The 15,784-nt window shown below is 39.2% G+C and overlaps 1 protein-coding gene across 3 annotated transcripts; it reads left to right on the top strand.

Moving 5' to 3' along the window:
* The first annotated feature begins 976 nt into the window (after positions 1-976).
* Positions 977-14,371, top strand: LOC103701170 (RAD3-like DNA-binding helicase protein). Of its 3 annotated transcripts, none has more exons than XR_015973963.2 (28): positions 977-1,441; positions 1,530-1,608; positions 1,701-1,776; positions 2,303-2,367; positions 2,460-2,507; positions 2,608-2,708; positions 2,795-2,936; positions 3,341-3,402; positions 3,487-3,566; positions 3,645-3,715; positions 4,343-4,430; positions 4,516-4,588; positions 4,663-4,758; positions 5,964-6,072; positions 7,828-7,921; positions 7,994-8,077; positions 8,158-8,314; positions 8,609-8,802; positions 9,013-9,057; positions 9,302-9,330; positions 9,413-9,534; positions 11,704-11,751; positions 11,939-12,063; positions 12,147-12,532; positions 12,628-13,558; positions 13,643-13,784; positions 13,869-13,919; positions 14,008-14,048. XR_015973963.2 is itself a non-coding variant. In XM_039115055.3 (28 exons), the coding sequence occupies exons 1-28, from the start codon at positions 1,093-1,095 to the stop codon at positions 14,059-14,061; spliced, it is 3,870 nt and encodes a 1,289-aa protein (XP_038970983.3). In that variant the 5' UTR covers positions 995-1,092; the 3' UTR covers positions 14,062-14,371. The 3 variants fall into 3 exon arrangements, 1 of the variants encoding a protein (XP_038970983.3); XM_039115055.3 differs by having other exon boundaries at positions 995-1,441; positions 13,643-13,699; positions 13,815-13,919; positions 14,008-14,371; XR_015973962.2 differs by lacking the exon at positions 14,008-14,048 and having other exon boundaries at positions 13,869-14,006.
* The last annotated feature ends 1,413 nt before the right edge of the window (positions 14,372-15,784 follow it).

Below are 15,784 nucleotides of genomic sequence, written 5' to 3'. Positions count from 1 at the left end.
GATCTAGGATTTACGAATCCACAATTAGCTTATTTGGTATGCAATGGGAATCTAAGATAACTAACCATGCAATACCAAAACAATCTTTAATATATTCCATATTTTTTGCAACTATTTAATAAAATTTTCAAATAATTTATAGAAAAATACATATGAACATAAATCAAATTACCAAAACTTGTTATGCCAGCCCAATTCAACAAAACTAAAAATTAAGCAAACTTGTCAGGGTAACTCCAACGGATTATCAAACCTTCCCAACAAGAAGAAATTTTTTATGAGATTATCAAACCCTTCATAGCTAGAAATATTTTATTCCAAAGAACATCATTTTTGGAAATATTTTTTTGTGTTGGATTGAGGGGCTATTTTTATCTCCAAATTTCAACCTAACAACATGGCCTCGGGTGATTTTGAAAACATGCCCTTAAGGATTGGTTTATCACTAGATGCAGGGTGATTTTGGAAGTTGGGGTAATTTGGGATCACTGCCATATAGAATTACTGGAATGTAACCAAATACGGTCATCTTGTCGCCTCTACCCATATTATTGTTGCTATTAGGATGATCATTTTATACCAAATGCCACCTTTGAGGTGACCCATGTTTATAGGAAATAAAATAACGCATCTAATTGGGTGTCCACCCATGTGGCTGATCGCACTAAGGGAGTCATTTGGGATTCCCTTCCCATTGTTCCTCGTCAACTAGGGGATCTCTTGTCCTCTACTCACATGGATGTATTTATACAAGAGTTTTATAATATATTATCTTACAAAATAGAATCTTTGTGAACTACCCAAATTGGCTATATGCCTAGATCGGAGTAAACAAACCTGGGCTAGCATCCAGGCCCAGCCCAAACCACTCAAGAGTTCGCAATGACGTTGGAGCAATCCACGGCGGTAAAATTCAAAAGAAAGGGCATAAAAATTAGTGCTTCCGTGTGATGCAATTTAATTCATTTTCCCGCCAACCTAAAACGCCGCCCTTTCTTTGCCCCGGCATCGCGAACTCATCGACGACTGTTTGAGATCGATCTCCCTCCGCCGCCACCTCCGAAGATCCAAAAAAAGGCCGAAAGATCGAAGATGACCGCAGCGATGGATTCGAAAACGCCCTCCCAAAAGCCTAACTCTATCTCTAAACCCAATGTCTACCAGATCGGGGGCGTCCCCGTGGAGTTCCCCTACAGGCCCTATGGATCCCAGCTCGCGTTCATGGGGCGCGTCATCTCCACCCTCGACCGCGCCCGTCGGCAGGGCCACTGCCACGCTCTCATCGAGTCCCCAACCGGCACCGGCAAGTCTCTCGCCCTCCTCTGCTCCTCTCTCGCCTGGCAGCAGCACCAGCGCAGCATCCTCCTCGCCACCCCCACCCAGCCCACCCCCGATCCACTCCTCCATGGCGGCGGCTTCATCCCCGAACCCACGCCGTCAAGTAAAGATCTCATCTTGCCCTTTGTCTCTCTCTTTTCCTTGATCAAGAAACTATTTTTTTGGTTTACACTTCTTTCGCCGATTGATAGGAAACTCGGAGCAGCCGCCTCCAGCTACGAGCGCTAGGGCTCAGAAGAGACTGTTCGCACCTAAAATTTTCTATGCCACGTGAGTACTATTTAGAATTTTGCAATTGTTAGAATACTTGCACTGTTCAAAGATTGGATTTTGTAATGGGTGGTTATTTTTGATGATTTAAGGAGGACGCATTCTCAGATAAGTCAAGTCATTCGTGAGTTTAGGAAGACGTCATACCGAGTGCCAATGGGAATTCTGGTGAGTCCATTTTCTACCAGTCCAGATTGAAGATATGTTTTACTTTGTCAGGAAGCTAAGTTTGAGAGTGAGTGGGGTTAGGCCCTTTATATAGCAATGGTGTCTGCGCCAAATTTATTGTTTGATGCATTATAACAGATAACAAGTGTGTCATAATTATTGGCTTTCCAGCAGTTCTAATTTCTAAATTTCCAATGAGATGAGCACGATAAATTATCTGGTTTGCTCTAGTATTAGTTTCTTCAACAGTATTTGACTGTAAAGCTATGCAGCATATACATTTTATATGTGTGCAGACATACCAATATCATTGCTATCTTAATATGAAATTCATTGAATCATTAATATGAAGTGTGAGCAACTTCGCATTCATGCTTGCAGAAAAAATGCAGCTGGATTAATGCTTATTTTAAGAAAAATACTTCTTTTAGTATAGTAATGTTTTTTTAGAAAAAATAATTGTCGAGGCATATTTCTTTAAACACTTACAGGGATTTTGCTCTTTTCTTTGGTCTGACTATTCCAGGCATCACGGAAGCACTATTGCATTAATAAAAATGTATGCACAAAGTCCAATGTCGATGAAGAGTGGTAACATACTTAAGGCTCAGAATTTGTGCATCTAATCTTTTCACCTTATCTTTTGTTGGTGCATCATTCCTGATGTTCTTTTTTCTTCCCAGCAAGTTGCTACTGAAGGACCCAGAAAATCTAGGCTGCGTTGAGTTCAAGTGAGTTTCTCTATGATAAATGCTTTTGATTAATGATTTCCTCATATACTTTGATCCTTTGGTCTCCCTTAACAGGTAATGGTAACCTTTATGTGAACAGAAATGCAAATAAGCTCAAGGCTCATCCTTCCCTTCAGCAAGGTGGTTGTCATGAAGTTCATGATATTGAAGATCTTGTGAAAGTTGGCCGGACCGTGAAAGGTCTGTTAGGTTTAACATTTAGCATTGAACAGAACATTGAGGTCAAATTAGGTAACTTTATTACTAATACTTATCATTTCCTGTAGGTTGTCCATATTTTGCTGCACAAATTTTGGCGGAGGAAGGACAAATAGTTTTCTGTCCTTACAGCTACATCATAAATCCAATTGTTCGGAGAGCAATGGATGTCGATATTAAAGGATGCATTGTAATTCTTGATGAGGCCCAGTACGACTTCAGTTTTCTTTTTCTTTTTTTGTTTAAAGCAGAAAATAAAAACCTTGTTGTCGATGAATTGTACAATGGTCATAGTATTTTTAAAGAAAGAAAATTTACTCTGAACCACACCTCTCACTAACAGAATTATTTTTTAACCTGAATGCTTCGTATTATGTTTTTAAAGAAAGACTAATCCATTTGAAAATTTGCAATAATCCATTTTAACTACCTCATGTTATGCTTCATGGGTTTGCAATCTTATAATCTTTTCTTGCTTCCTACAAATATCATGACCTTGGAACATGTGGACAATGTTGTCTGGATCATACATATTTTACAAGCTTCAACCAGAATGGTGCATAAATCTCACTTCTTGTGTGCATCCTCACTTCTGTTCTATATCTTTTTTATAGCAACATAGAGGACATGGCACGGGAGGGTGGTAGTATAGATGCTGAAGAAGAAGTTCTTTTTAGTAAGTGGTTTGCGTGCATCTTCTCTTTCATTGGTGTCATATAGGATCTAATATGGTGCCTACTGCTGTTATTTGCTGTCACAGAGCTGCAAACAGAGCTAGGGCAACTATGCATGATTGACAGCGTTGCAATCATATACCGACCCTTATATGACATGATCCAGGTATGTTTTTAGAAGATATAATGTAAATTATCCAATTTTCTAAATTCTAATCAAGTCTAGGATCTGTGAATTGTACAGGGAATTATAAGTTGGATAAGTGAGAGGAAAAACAACTTGCAAAAGCGTGAATTTGAGAATTACTCTTCACAGTGAGTGAAACTCTTTATTATTTTTTCTATTTTCATCATAGCTACTTAAAGTTTCATAGTTAATTAAGGTGTCAAGGTAACCTCCTGTCAAAAGAACCACAGCTGCTAGATTTTGATGACTAAAGAAAGAGGAAATTAGCAGCCAGGTTATTCATTTAGCTGCATCCGGCTGGATAAGGGCATTCTTGGAAGCTTCTGTCTGGATACTGCATTTCTTTAGTCCAGGCTATATTTCATCCATTCATTTCCTGAACTACAAAAACTACCATAAGAATCCTTGGGAGGAGCTAAATTAGCAATTATTAATTATAGAAGTTGAATCATAGCCGTATAACCAAAACTGCAGTGCACTATAGCAGTTGCACACTTGCACTAATTTTTGTCTTCATGATTAAAAGTCCAATACTTGAATTTGTTGAAATTAGGGATATTTCGTTGAAGCTTGAAGGCATACTTCTCGCTGTGTTGAATTGTCAACAAGAGGCCTGTCAACGGTGTTAACAGGACTCAAGGATATTTCCAAAACAGCTTCTTATATTTTATTTATTGGCCAACTCGTGTATCATATGACAATCTCTTTCACAGTAAATTGTAAACATCATACCTTAATCATGAATTGATTCTTAGTTGGACTGGGGATAAAGCTATCAGAGAGCTTCAGCAAGCTGGAATTACTCAGCAGTGCTTCCCAATCTTACAAGAATGTGCCACAAAGGTGCATATCAAATATTCTTGTTTATATTACTGCATCATATACTTTTTACTGATACTTTTGTATTTTATTTGCCTTTGTGCTCAAGGCAATTAAAGCTGCTACAGATGCAGAGCCAGGAAAACTTTGTTTAAGTGGCATCTCAGCTATTACACTGGAGGGTAATTGCCATTGTAAACTCTTGTCTTGGAATTGAGCTTCCTATTTCATTAACAGCTTAACATATGCCCTGCAGGATTGTTCTCCTCGCTTAATTATTTTTTCTCTGAAAATGGCTCTCATGCACTTGATTATCAACTTGCGCTGCAGCAACATGTTAAAAGAGATGGTAGTAAGTACCAATGAACTCTTCTTTTCTTGTAGATAAAACTCTTTTACTCCAGCCTAGGTGACCTAATTCTTGTTTTGAGGATGATACTGAAAATGAGGCTGAGCCTTGGCACGATGGTAAGCTTGCTTCGTTGTGATTTGGGTGTCATAGATTTGAAACATAGAAATAGCTCTTTCCATGTGGGGTTAAGGCATTGTACATTTGACCTGCCCCAGGCCCTGAACTGGAGAGCCTCGTGCACTAGGCCACACTTTAGGATGATACTAAAACCGTTATAGTTTATATGAGCCAGCGATTTCTTTAGTCCACTTGGTTATAAGTAACTGACCATCTTCCATGTGCAATTTTCTTTAGCTACATATAACTTATTAAAGTTCATGATGATACCATAATCTTCTTCCTTCTCATTTCTTTTAAGCCAGTTGTATTTTCTCAAGATATAAAATAATTGCAGAAAAAGGCCATGCGTCTTCACTGTTGCTTTTCACAGCTAGAAGTCAGAATCTGGTGGATGCTCATGGCAGGGAAGATATAAATCAAAGAATTTTATTCTTGTTCATTTATATTTTTGTCTATCTTACTTCTGTGAATATACCATATACATTAACTATTCCTCCTCCTGCCATGTTTGGCCATAAAACAAGGTGTACTCCATAGAATGCTGTACCAGCCCGTACCGGCCAGTACGAGCCGGTACGTACTGGTCCGGTCCTAGACCGGTACCGGAACCACAAGAAAACCGGTATTTTCCGATTTTTTAGCCGAACCGGCCGGTACGGAGCCCATACCGGTCGGTACCGGCCGATACCGCTTGGTACCGGCCTCGTACCGGTGCGAACCGGCCATTTTTTTTTAAAACCACAGTACCTCGCGCTGTGGTTTTTGAAACCACCGCGTACCGGCCGGTACGGTACCGGTACCATACCGGTCCGGCCGGCCACCGGTACGCCGACCGGTACTGGTACGGTGGACCTTGGTTTACTCCCTTCGGAGTTCTACATAGCATATATTGTGTTTTGCATCTTCCTCTATCCATCTATGCTGCAACTTGATCAATGTGAGATGCTTAATTGGCATCGTTAATTATTTTTTACCATGTGGTTCATCTTGATATGGCTTTTGCTGTGGCCCTTTTCATCAGTACATTTTGCTTCTTAACTTCATGATTCGTTGCATGTATGAATAAATGAGAGTACCATGTGCAGGTAATGCTGCGAGTGGCTTGAAATGCACGTTCAGCTTATGGTGCCTTAATCCTGCTATTGTTTTCCGAGAGATAGCAAACCTTTCTCTTTCAGTAATTCTTACATCTGGGTAGGTGTCTCTACACGTACCGCTTAAGTTATTGATCATGGCCTGAGACTAACTATTTTAGAATGGTTCTCACTGTTTTGTTACTGTGAAATGAAAAGGAAGAGGCTGTAAAAGTCACACAATTCTAGCAATAATTCAAAATTGAATACCATATCCCATGTAACCCAAGAAAAATGCTGTCCTGCTCTACAGGAACAATTTAGAGGCTCATTTTGAAGCTAAAGACTGCTTGTTTTCCTTGGCATATATAAATCAACCAGCTTTTCTTAAACTTTGGAGTAAGCTTTGTTTGATTACTTAATTACTCTATACATGCTTAGTGCAGGTTATAGATGACATGAAGAGAGCCAACATGAATTTCAATGATTCTCTTTTGAAGTTGGAAACATTAAATTATCATGTATGACTAATCTATGCTGCTAGAACAATGTGTAGCATTCAAGAGGTCTTTGATCAAAGTGGAACTATGATATTATATGAATAAAATAAATTAAAAAATCATCAATGCTTATTTGACTTTTCATGTATTTTCCCTACTCCTTTGTTTCTCAAGCTAGTTTTTTCTGAGTTATTTGCTACATATGCCCGGGAACCATCATATACTTATATTTGGACTTCAACAAAGGGCTTACCTTAGATGAGATGATTTCCTTATCATGTAAAACTAAAGGACACCGAGCTATGGTTTAAAATTTCAGAAATTTGTTTTTTGGGCTAAAAATGTAGTTGCTTATGCAGTATTATTCGTACTTCTGTGGAACAAAACTGGACTGATGTTTGTAGTTACAAACTCATGCAAGGGTCCTGGATGGTTGGCTAACCAAGAAACTGTGTCATTACTGACAACTCTGTTCAGATAACCAAGACTGTTATGTTAGTTTATGTTAAATTTGTTTCTCTTCCGAGTTGCTGTTTTAATACTTGTAAGTAATTGGCTTCAAATATAACCCGCAAGTTTAAGAGCCACTACCGATAAACAATTAAGTAATCTTGTTGACATACGAATCAGATCCATATGGTTTTGCATACTTGACCAGTACAAGCAATTGAGAGTAAACTTTTTTTGTAGTTTGTTAGTTGTGGTTGTTGTATTGTTTGGACATAAAATAAAGGGCCTCCTTGATTTTCTTCATCATCTTGATGTACCTTCACATCTCGTCTTGCACTGACTGCCGAAACATCAGAATTATAACTTATTGCGGTTATGGTTATATTTGAACCATGTATTATAAGATTTTATCAAGTTGTGTAGGATTCTTTTTTCATTTTGGCATGAATGCATGGCTCATTCATGAGAAACATGATCCTTGATAAGGTTAAACTCACCGTACGTTATATAAGATGCCGTGGTATGTATAATGATATTTGTAGGTATTCTGATAATGTAATTCTGATATGGAGACCTCCAAATGAATCAGAAATGTCTCTTGTAGAATCTAGACAAGAAACTATTGTAGGTTTTTCTTCAGTATGTATTTCAATTAGTTTTATAACCGATCTCAGCATCTTTAAACAGAATATTGGGTTGAACTTTGCCAGAGTGAATTATCTTAGCATAAGCAAATGATCCAGCAGATTACAGAACACCTATCTGAACTCATAAATACGAAAACTGATTAACTAGGTTACATCTCAGAGCTCTTTATGCTATCTAGAGCCTGATATTGTTCTTTTTCTAGAGTATAGGTATGCAATGCACAATCGAAATTTGCTTTAACTAATACACCCTTAACAGTTTATCCTGTGCTGACCCAGAACACTCTCTCCTATGGGTTCATTTGCATCTGAACTTGGAGTACAGTTTGAAGTTTCCATGGAAGTACCACATGTAATTGATGTGGATTCACAGGTATGCCATTTTCTCCTGTAAGATCTTTTTTGCTAATTCAAGTACTGTGTTCTAAACCATTATCTTCTGCAGCTTTGGGCTGCAGTAATTCCCTCTGGCCCTGCAAATTGTCAGTTAAATGCCAGCTATAAAACAGCGGATGGATATCCTTTCCAGGTATAACTGAGTAATACTATACTAATATTTATTGAGTTACATTGTTGGTGATTACTTTTGTTCTGCTTATGCTTATAAAGGATGCACTTGGAGCTTCACTGGAGGACATATGTAATATTGTACCAAGTGGTGCCCTTGTTTTCTTCCCTAGCTATAAGCTGCTGGAAAAACTACGTGATCGCTGGTGTCAGACTGGTCAATGGGCTCGGTTGAATGCCCAAAAGCCCATCTTTGTTGGTAAGAGCTTCAGTGAATATGTCAAGTCTACTAAAGATCTTCAAGTTTATCTATTGTATGACGTTCGTGAGGATGTTATGGCACCTCAAACTGCAATGATCATTTCTTCTGGATAGATGGCTTTTATTTGAGTTAATATCTAGCTACCCTGCATATCAGTTGCAAGGGAAATTCGATGTTTATGTTCCATATAAATTGGAAAACCATGTAGAGTTCTCCTTTGTTGCTTTCAATTCTTTTCCCCATTAAATAAATTATGGATTACTATGAACATCCATATGTCTGTGGTTTCAGAACCAAGAGGAACTATGGATGAATTCGAACCTGTTCTGAGAGGATACTATGATGCAATTCACAGAAACAATAAAACTTCTCATGGGAAAACAAGATATGGTCTAAAGCGAGTCTCGAAGCATCTTCCCACCAACGAATTTCTGCAAAATTCTATACGGGGAGGAGCTGCTCTTCTTGCAGTTTGTCGGGGAAAGGTGGCGAACAAATTATACTATTTCTGTTACTACTTGTTTGCATTCTTTATGTCGTACAGATATTTCTTATTATCTACTAATATGCAAGATGATTTGCATTTGTATTATTTACTTTCTTGCTTCAACTATGATTGTAAATATTATTGCAAGAGGCAGTACTTTCAAGCTCGCAATTCTGTGACTATGATAGCTATTCTTTTACTCTTGCAGGTATCAGAAGGGATTGATTTCTCTGATGAAAATGCTAGAGTAGTTGTATCCTTCACATTGTACTCAGTTTCATATGGTGTTCTTTTAGGTTTTGAGAATCCTAGTGCCCACTGCTAAATCATCCTGGTTCCTACTCTTGAATAACCAATTAGATCTTGGGTAACTACACTATTAGAATAGAATAAAAATTTAATATGTTCTTTCATTCAAATTAATGCTTGTCAATTCCATTGAATTTCATCACAGTGTGCTTTTCTTTGTTATTTGCTAGTTCCTTGACTAAACTTAGGTGATCGTCGGTATTCCATTTCCAAACATGTAAGCATTCTTTTAGATATCTATCTTCAAATAAGCTAGTTATCATATTTCTGATCTTTCTTACTGATTCAACATGAATCAGAAATGATATTCAGGTGGTGCTGAAGAAGAAATATAATGATGCATATAGATCATCAAAAAATCTCTTAAGCGGGAATGAATGGTACTGCCACCAAGCCTTTCGTGCTCTGAATCAGGCTGCAGGTACATAGATCTTTCACACTCATTTATCGAACAAGCATGCCAAGTATTACTATAATTCATGCTTATGGATTTCACTAAAAAAATCAGCATGTAGAAAAGAAACAAAGATTTTCCTTAGTTCTTTCTAAGGTTCCCAGAATAGGTACTAGACCCATGCCAGTCGGTGACCAGCATGGTATGGTACACATTCGTACTGTACCATGCTAGAGGTGTTTCGGCCTTTTTTTAATTATTTTCAAATTTTGAGCTGAAGTCGGCAAAGGATGTGCAAATTTCAATTCAAAATCTGAAACTATAAATAGAAAAGCAAAAGGGTTCGAAGCCACTCTCCTCTATTCCAAAACGAAGAGTAGGAGAGAGATGGGGACAATAGCACTGAAAAAAAGAGAGAGGGGAGAGGGAGAAGGAGAGGGGGGGAGAGAGAGGGCTTGAAAGCTCTCAATCCTCGTCTTCGGAAGTGGGAGGCTCGAAACCCTAACCCTAACCCCTTATGAGAGAGAGAGAGATGCATACCTTTGATGCCTCTTGCCATCCTAACCCTGTATTGCGAGGGAGAAGTTGGGGGGGGGGGTGACGATGCGAAAAGCTAGGCGAATGTGAGGAACGATTGAAATAGCGGGGAGGGTTATATCGAACCGAATTAATGGTTCGAACCGTGTTGATAGCCAGCCGGTCCGGTTTGGTATGCCCCAAATTGGTTAGTCAGACACAGTTCTATCTTGGTTTCTTTATTGAATTGAATTGCTTCTCTGTGTGATATTTCTTAAGATGCTATAGTCTATACCATACTTGTACTAAATTTGCATTCTTCAAATGATGGTATTTAACCAATTTGTTTTAGCTAAGACTGACCTAAAACTGATTGAAATTTTTGGTTTTTGTAGGTTTCAGTTGGATTCAGCCGATTCAGTGGTTTGAGCTGGTTTTAGCTAGTTGCAGCCAGTTTTAGCTGAAACTAATTGAAACTGCTTTTTTTTGGGGTTTAACACATGAATATGTATAATGTTTTCTTTGATTCTCATTTTCTTTGATTTTTTAATTAATTTCTTGAATAGGTATATGTAATTAGTTCTATACTTTGATACATTTGTCTTGTTACCCTATGCTTGATTGAGCAATGTTTGTTATTTATATTCAACAAATTAGTATATTACAGTGATCTAATTAATCATTAAGCTTCATTACAGTTCAATTTTAGCTTATAGATAACTGAAAACCTATGTTACATGATTCATTGGTTCTTCTGGTATGGACTTGGATTTGTAATGCGAAATTATCTGCCAATGAATCTTGTTTAGCAGAGGCAGGATTAGAAATACATTCCTAAATAAGAGAATATATATTCTAACTTTGATTGTAATAGATAGATGTTCCTGAATGATTTTATTTAATTTGATTAGACATGAAAGACAACATATGCAACAAGGATAGAGTCTAGACATGAAAGACAACATATGTAACAAGGATAGAGTCTACAGGTCATTCAATTTTATATAAGATTCACATGATCTTTTAAGTAATTGTTTACCTGAGAAACTTGGGGAGTTTTCTAACCCTATTTTCTCCTGTACTCCACCTTATTCTTCATCGTGGATCTGAAGTTCAACTCTTGCTGGCCTCCTTGTCGTACAAGTTTTTTAATTGTTCAAAGTTGTTAAAACACAATGGCCCCAAACTCTTTAGATTGGCCAGTCCACAAACCTTGATCTCAAAAAAAAAAATCATTTTTCATCTCTATATCTCTCCATGACATTACAGCGGATGACACTATGAATATCTTTAAACAGACCTATCTGTAAATTGCCTGTATCCCCAGCGATTTAGGTAACTCTACTCAAAACACAATAAAATTATTTGAAATAACTTGCTTTGATTCCTAAATGTGCACACACATACATGCTTCCTTGCTTGTGATATATTATAATTTGCTACTTTGATATCCGTTTCTGGTGAACTTCTATATTGTAGGATAATCCTTGAATGTTTTCACTTTCCCAAATGTAGAGCAACATTACTCATATTATGGTGTTTGCTATAATCAAAATGATGTATTGCTTAAGTATCATTTTGCTCATTTGTTCTGTAATGATTGACGCTTTGTTGCTTTGTTTGATCTACTAAAAGGCGCTTCTTATCAATTTGAAGCTAATGTCCTTGCCGTTTCTGTAGGCCGTTGCATTCGCCACAGGTTTGATTATGGAGCCATAATATTATTAGGTATGATCACTTAAAATTGCTCTGCCTTTTTCTAACAGTAATGCAACATTGATCAGCAATATAAGTAAAATCTCCATCAGAGAGAGAGAGATAGAGGAGTGGCTTAACATCACTTTCAAGCAGCTCTCTTCTCCCAGTGTATTTAGTCATCATCTTCATGTTCTAAACATTTGTAATTTGCATGCAGATGAGAGGTATAAGGAAGAGCGGAATCTTACACACATTTCAAGGTGGATAAGGAATTCAATCAAGCAATACAGCAGCTTTGATGAATCACTAAAGGGATTACAAGACTTTTTTCAAAATGTTGAGGTCTCCTACTTAACACACATTTTTGTGCTTTCCTTAACTTTCAAATGCCTGTGAACAAATTCCTCCATCTGATCTATTAACAGAGACGGATTGGCCCAAAAAGCAAGGAAGCAACTGGTGAGAATGCAATGCAGACAGACTCGCTCGTTCCTGAAACTAACAGCGAAATTTCACCCTCATCAAAGCAAAGCATCTCTGACCAGGGGTTCCCACTGAAGAAAAATCAGAAAGAGAAGAAGCTCAAACATCAGAACAGAAGGAAGATGGTTCCTGAAAATACAGTAGCAACAGCAGAGTCCAGCCAATTGGCCAAGGATTCAAGTCCTACAATAGTGGAAGATGCCCCTGTCTCCCTTCTAAAAGCTCGATCCAGTAGAAAACCCAAAGCAGCTGGTGAGACGAATAAGGAACTAGCGAACAGCTCCACATCTTGTACCGACTTTGAAAACATCACTCCGGCGTCCTCCAAGTAATCTTGTTTATGCACTAATTAAGTATTAATATTTTCATTCTTTCTTTTTAACCTCATGGTGATTTAAGATGACACCTTGTTTTATTATGCAGATATTCAGACACACTTTCTGTAGAATCATCAGAAAACATTCTGCATCAGTCCCTGGCTATTGAAAACACTGTGATAGAAGATCAAATTGCCAGTCCCAGAGACACATCGGATGATAAAAGCTCATATTCAACAGCAGCTAATACCTGCAACCAATCACTAGATGGACCATCTTTTTCACTCTCGACTACAATTACAAGCGTAGCAGATACTCCTGAAAAGCTACTATATGCGGACGCCTGCAATTCTGAAAAGGATTCATCTTTGAATATGAGCGTAAATTCCCACAGCCAGAAAAGGAGGAGGATAATGTATTCACCATTGAGTTGCTGTACACAAACAGGCCGCTTAAGCTGTCCTGATGCGGAATGCTCGTGCCAGGTTAACCAGGTCAGCAGCAGGAATATATCCAGAGACACCGTTCAAAGATCTGAATCACCTTTAGCATACAATTGTCCAGGATCCAGGCATCAGAAACCAATTCAAGGACTGTTCGCCGAAGATAGTTGTGGTGTATCAGCTGTCTCGACCGATGATCCGTCCATGGAAAAGAAGCTGCGCATCTGTTGTTCAGTTTGCAGGAGCCCATTAGGGATCCATGAGAACAATTTTCTTGTTCCTTGTTCATTGACTTCATCATCAAAAGCCTATTTGGCAAACGTTCTGCAACCCAGACCTGCGAGTGCCCGTTTGACAGAGAGTCTCCCCCAGAGCCCACAGACACATTTGCCTGTTCTAATCTCTGATATTTCTTCTGTTGACCAGCGTATCTTTGACAGGTGCACCAAGGACGGTGCTCCACAACATGATGTTTGGTCTGAAGAAGATGGTTGTGTATTCAGGACTCTTACTTGCCCCTTCTGCAATGTTCCCAAGACCCTTGGAGTACAGGTCATGGCAACTGATGCATCAAACGTTCATCTACTTAACAAGGTAAATCTCATAATTTGGTGCATGATTTCTATTGGAACGATTTGAAAATCAGGATAATTTATTTTGGTTACTTGATATATGTAGATTTTCTTTAATGCTGACCATGTGGATATGACATATGAGCAAACATCAAAGCAAGAGGTATGCTTGTTCTTCCCCACGCTGCCATAATTATCCGTGAGCATGAGTTATGGAAATTGACATGATTTGCGTTTAGAAAGAAAGGGTAAGTGCTTTTTTTTTGGTCTCTGTCCAGGGTACGCCTCCTGTTTGTGCTAGTGTTCCTAACTTTGGCCCCACTGTGATCCAGATCGAGAAATTTGTGTGTAATCCTCAGCTTAAGAATGCAACAAAATCAAAGGTTGGCTAGTGATCATATATAGAAATAGCTCTTTGTTGTCACCTCTACTTCTGGTGGCGACTTATTTTATCATTTGTTCACTAAGCAGCTTAGGCTACCTAAAAGGGATCACATCTCATCAGATCATCAAGATGGAGACTAACACATGAATGCAAGGATGTTTTACCTTGGAATAACTTTTCAGCTTCCTGTCAAAGTGCAGTATGCGATGTTAATATCAACAAATGCATGTTCATATCATACTCCAAGGGAACCTTGGTTCATCGGCGAGACAAGTCATCCTCGAATCTGAAATTTTGCAGGCGATATGTCCAAACATTTTTGACGCATTCTGGATATGTATTTGTATTCTAGCTTACAGTTAGGCTAATTTGTTTGTTTGAATAAATTTGATCTATCACACTTCACAATGAATTGATACTGTATATAATCCTGAGATGTTACCAGCTTCATTGTTTTTTGACGTAAAATTGAGTAATTCGACAGAAATGTGACTCAAGGGCGCTGGTGAAAAATGGATGCGGATTGATGGCTCAAATTGCCATATAAATTATAGGATTCGATCATATGCGTACAATTTATGGCAGATATGGTTGTACATTGTCCACATTTTTATCATTTTGGCTTTTATTTGTTGGGACAAAACCAGCTTGTTTCACTATCTTAATGTCATTAAGGGAGGGGGGCAAATAGTTTGGAAAACAAAGTGGCAACTGGAAACGGAGCAGCCCAGCCCGATTAAATTGGCCTAATGGGCCAGCCCGAGAAGAATAGGCCCATTAGCTAGAGCTCTCCCTATTGCAGCACGAGGAGAAGACTCCTCTGTCTTCCTCCTCTGAATCCAGCAGAAATCGGGGACCTCAGGGCAATCCGAGTTCATCTAGGACTCGGAGACTTCACCTATTTAATCTCCCCCATCGATGGACCTCCATCGGCGATCATCGAGCTTCTTTCTCTTTCTTTTTTCCTGTTGAATTTCGCGGTTGCTTGTGCCTGTGCCTCCGGAAATCGAGGCCGGAGAGCTCGCCGGAGCCAAGGTAAGGCCCCGACCTTCTCCCCTTTGTCCTCTCTTTCTTCCACAGCCTTAAACGACCGTCGCCGATGGAGAAATTCGTCGGAAATTGGCCGGATTCCATCTCCCTTGTTTTTACCAGTCCCTCCCTTCTTCCGACCACCGCTGTCACCGACGTTCGTCGCCGAGGGCCTTAGCCCTTCCCTGCATCGGCCCTTGGCTGGAGCTGTACCTCCCGGTCGCTGACGAGAGGATTGGGGCCCGACATCGGCCGAGCCCTTGACCCCCTGTTCGTCCCTGTTTTGGGGTTGATTGTTGCCGACCGGCCGTTGCCGTCAACCGCCCAACATTGCCCTCCACCACCTCCGGCTATCCCCTGCCGGACCTCGACCGCAACAACCACCTTGAACCACCCAGTTGCTTCCAAGAAAGAAGAAAGGAAAAAAAAAAAAAAATAGAAGAAGAGGAAAGAGAGAGTAAGAGCCATCTCTCTCTCTCTCTCTCTCTCTCTCTCTCTCTCTCTCTCTCTCTCTCTCTCTACTTTCTCTCTCCAGAATGTCCAAGAACTCCAGTATTGGATTATGTTGACATGATCTACGAATTCAAGTTGACCCCTATAAAGAGCCCTGATTTCACCCTGATATCCGGGCTGCCGACTGGACCGATCACTCCGGCCCCGTTGAATATTTCTGAAACCTCCATTGATAAACTATGCCGTTTAACCTTGGGCCTGATCAAATCCATGTCCTATGATTTATTGATCGAATCATTTAGGCCTGACCCACCCGGAACCACCGAACACTGTCATCTGACCAACTGTCTCCTTTCTTTATTATTTTAATTTGAATAAAAT

This window comes from Phoenix dactylifera, chromosome 16, assembly GCF_051530095.1.
Source record: "Phoenix dactylifera cultivar Ajwa chromosome 16, Ajwa_hap1_PhDact_Kaust_v1.1, whole genome shotgun sequence".
Lineage (NCBI taxonomy): Eukaryota > Viridiplantae > Streptophyta > Magnoliopsida > Arecales > Arecaceae > Phoenix > Phoenix dactylifera.
Note: the sequence above shows the minus strand (reverse complement) of the source record. Positions and strands in the feature narration are given on the sequence as shown.

Excerpts from the sequence above, each read along its gene's own strand:
- LOC103701170 (XM_039115055.3), top strand. The coding sequence starts at position 1,093 with ATGACCGCAGCGATGGATTCGAAAACGCCCTCCCAAAAGCCTAACTCT. Across the intron at positions 11,752-11,938 it reads TGGAGCCATAATATTATTAG|ATGAGAGGTATAAGGAAGAG; the intron begins GTATGATCACTT and ends ATTTGCATGCAG. Across the intron at positions 13,920-14,007 it reads AGAATGCAACAAAATCAAAG|CTTAGGCTACCTAAAAGGGA; the intron begins GTTGGCTAGTGA and ends TTCACTAAGCAG.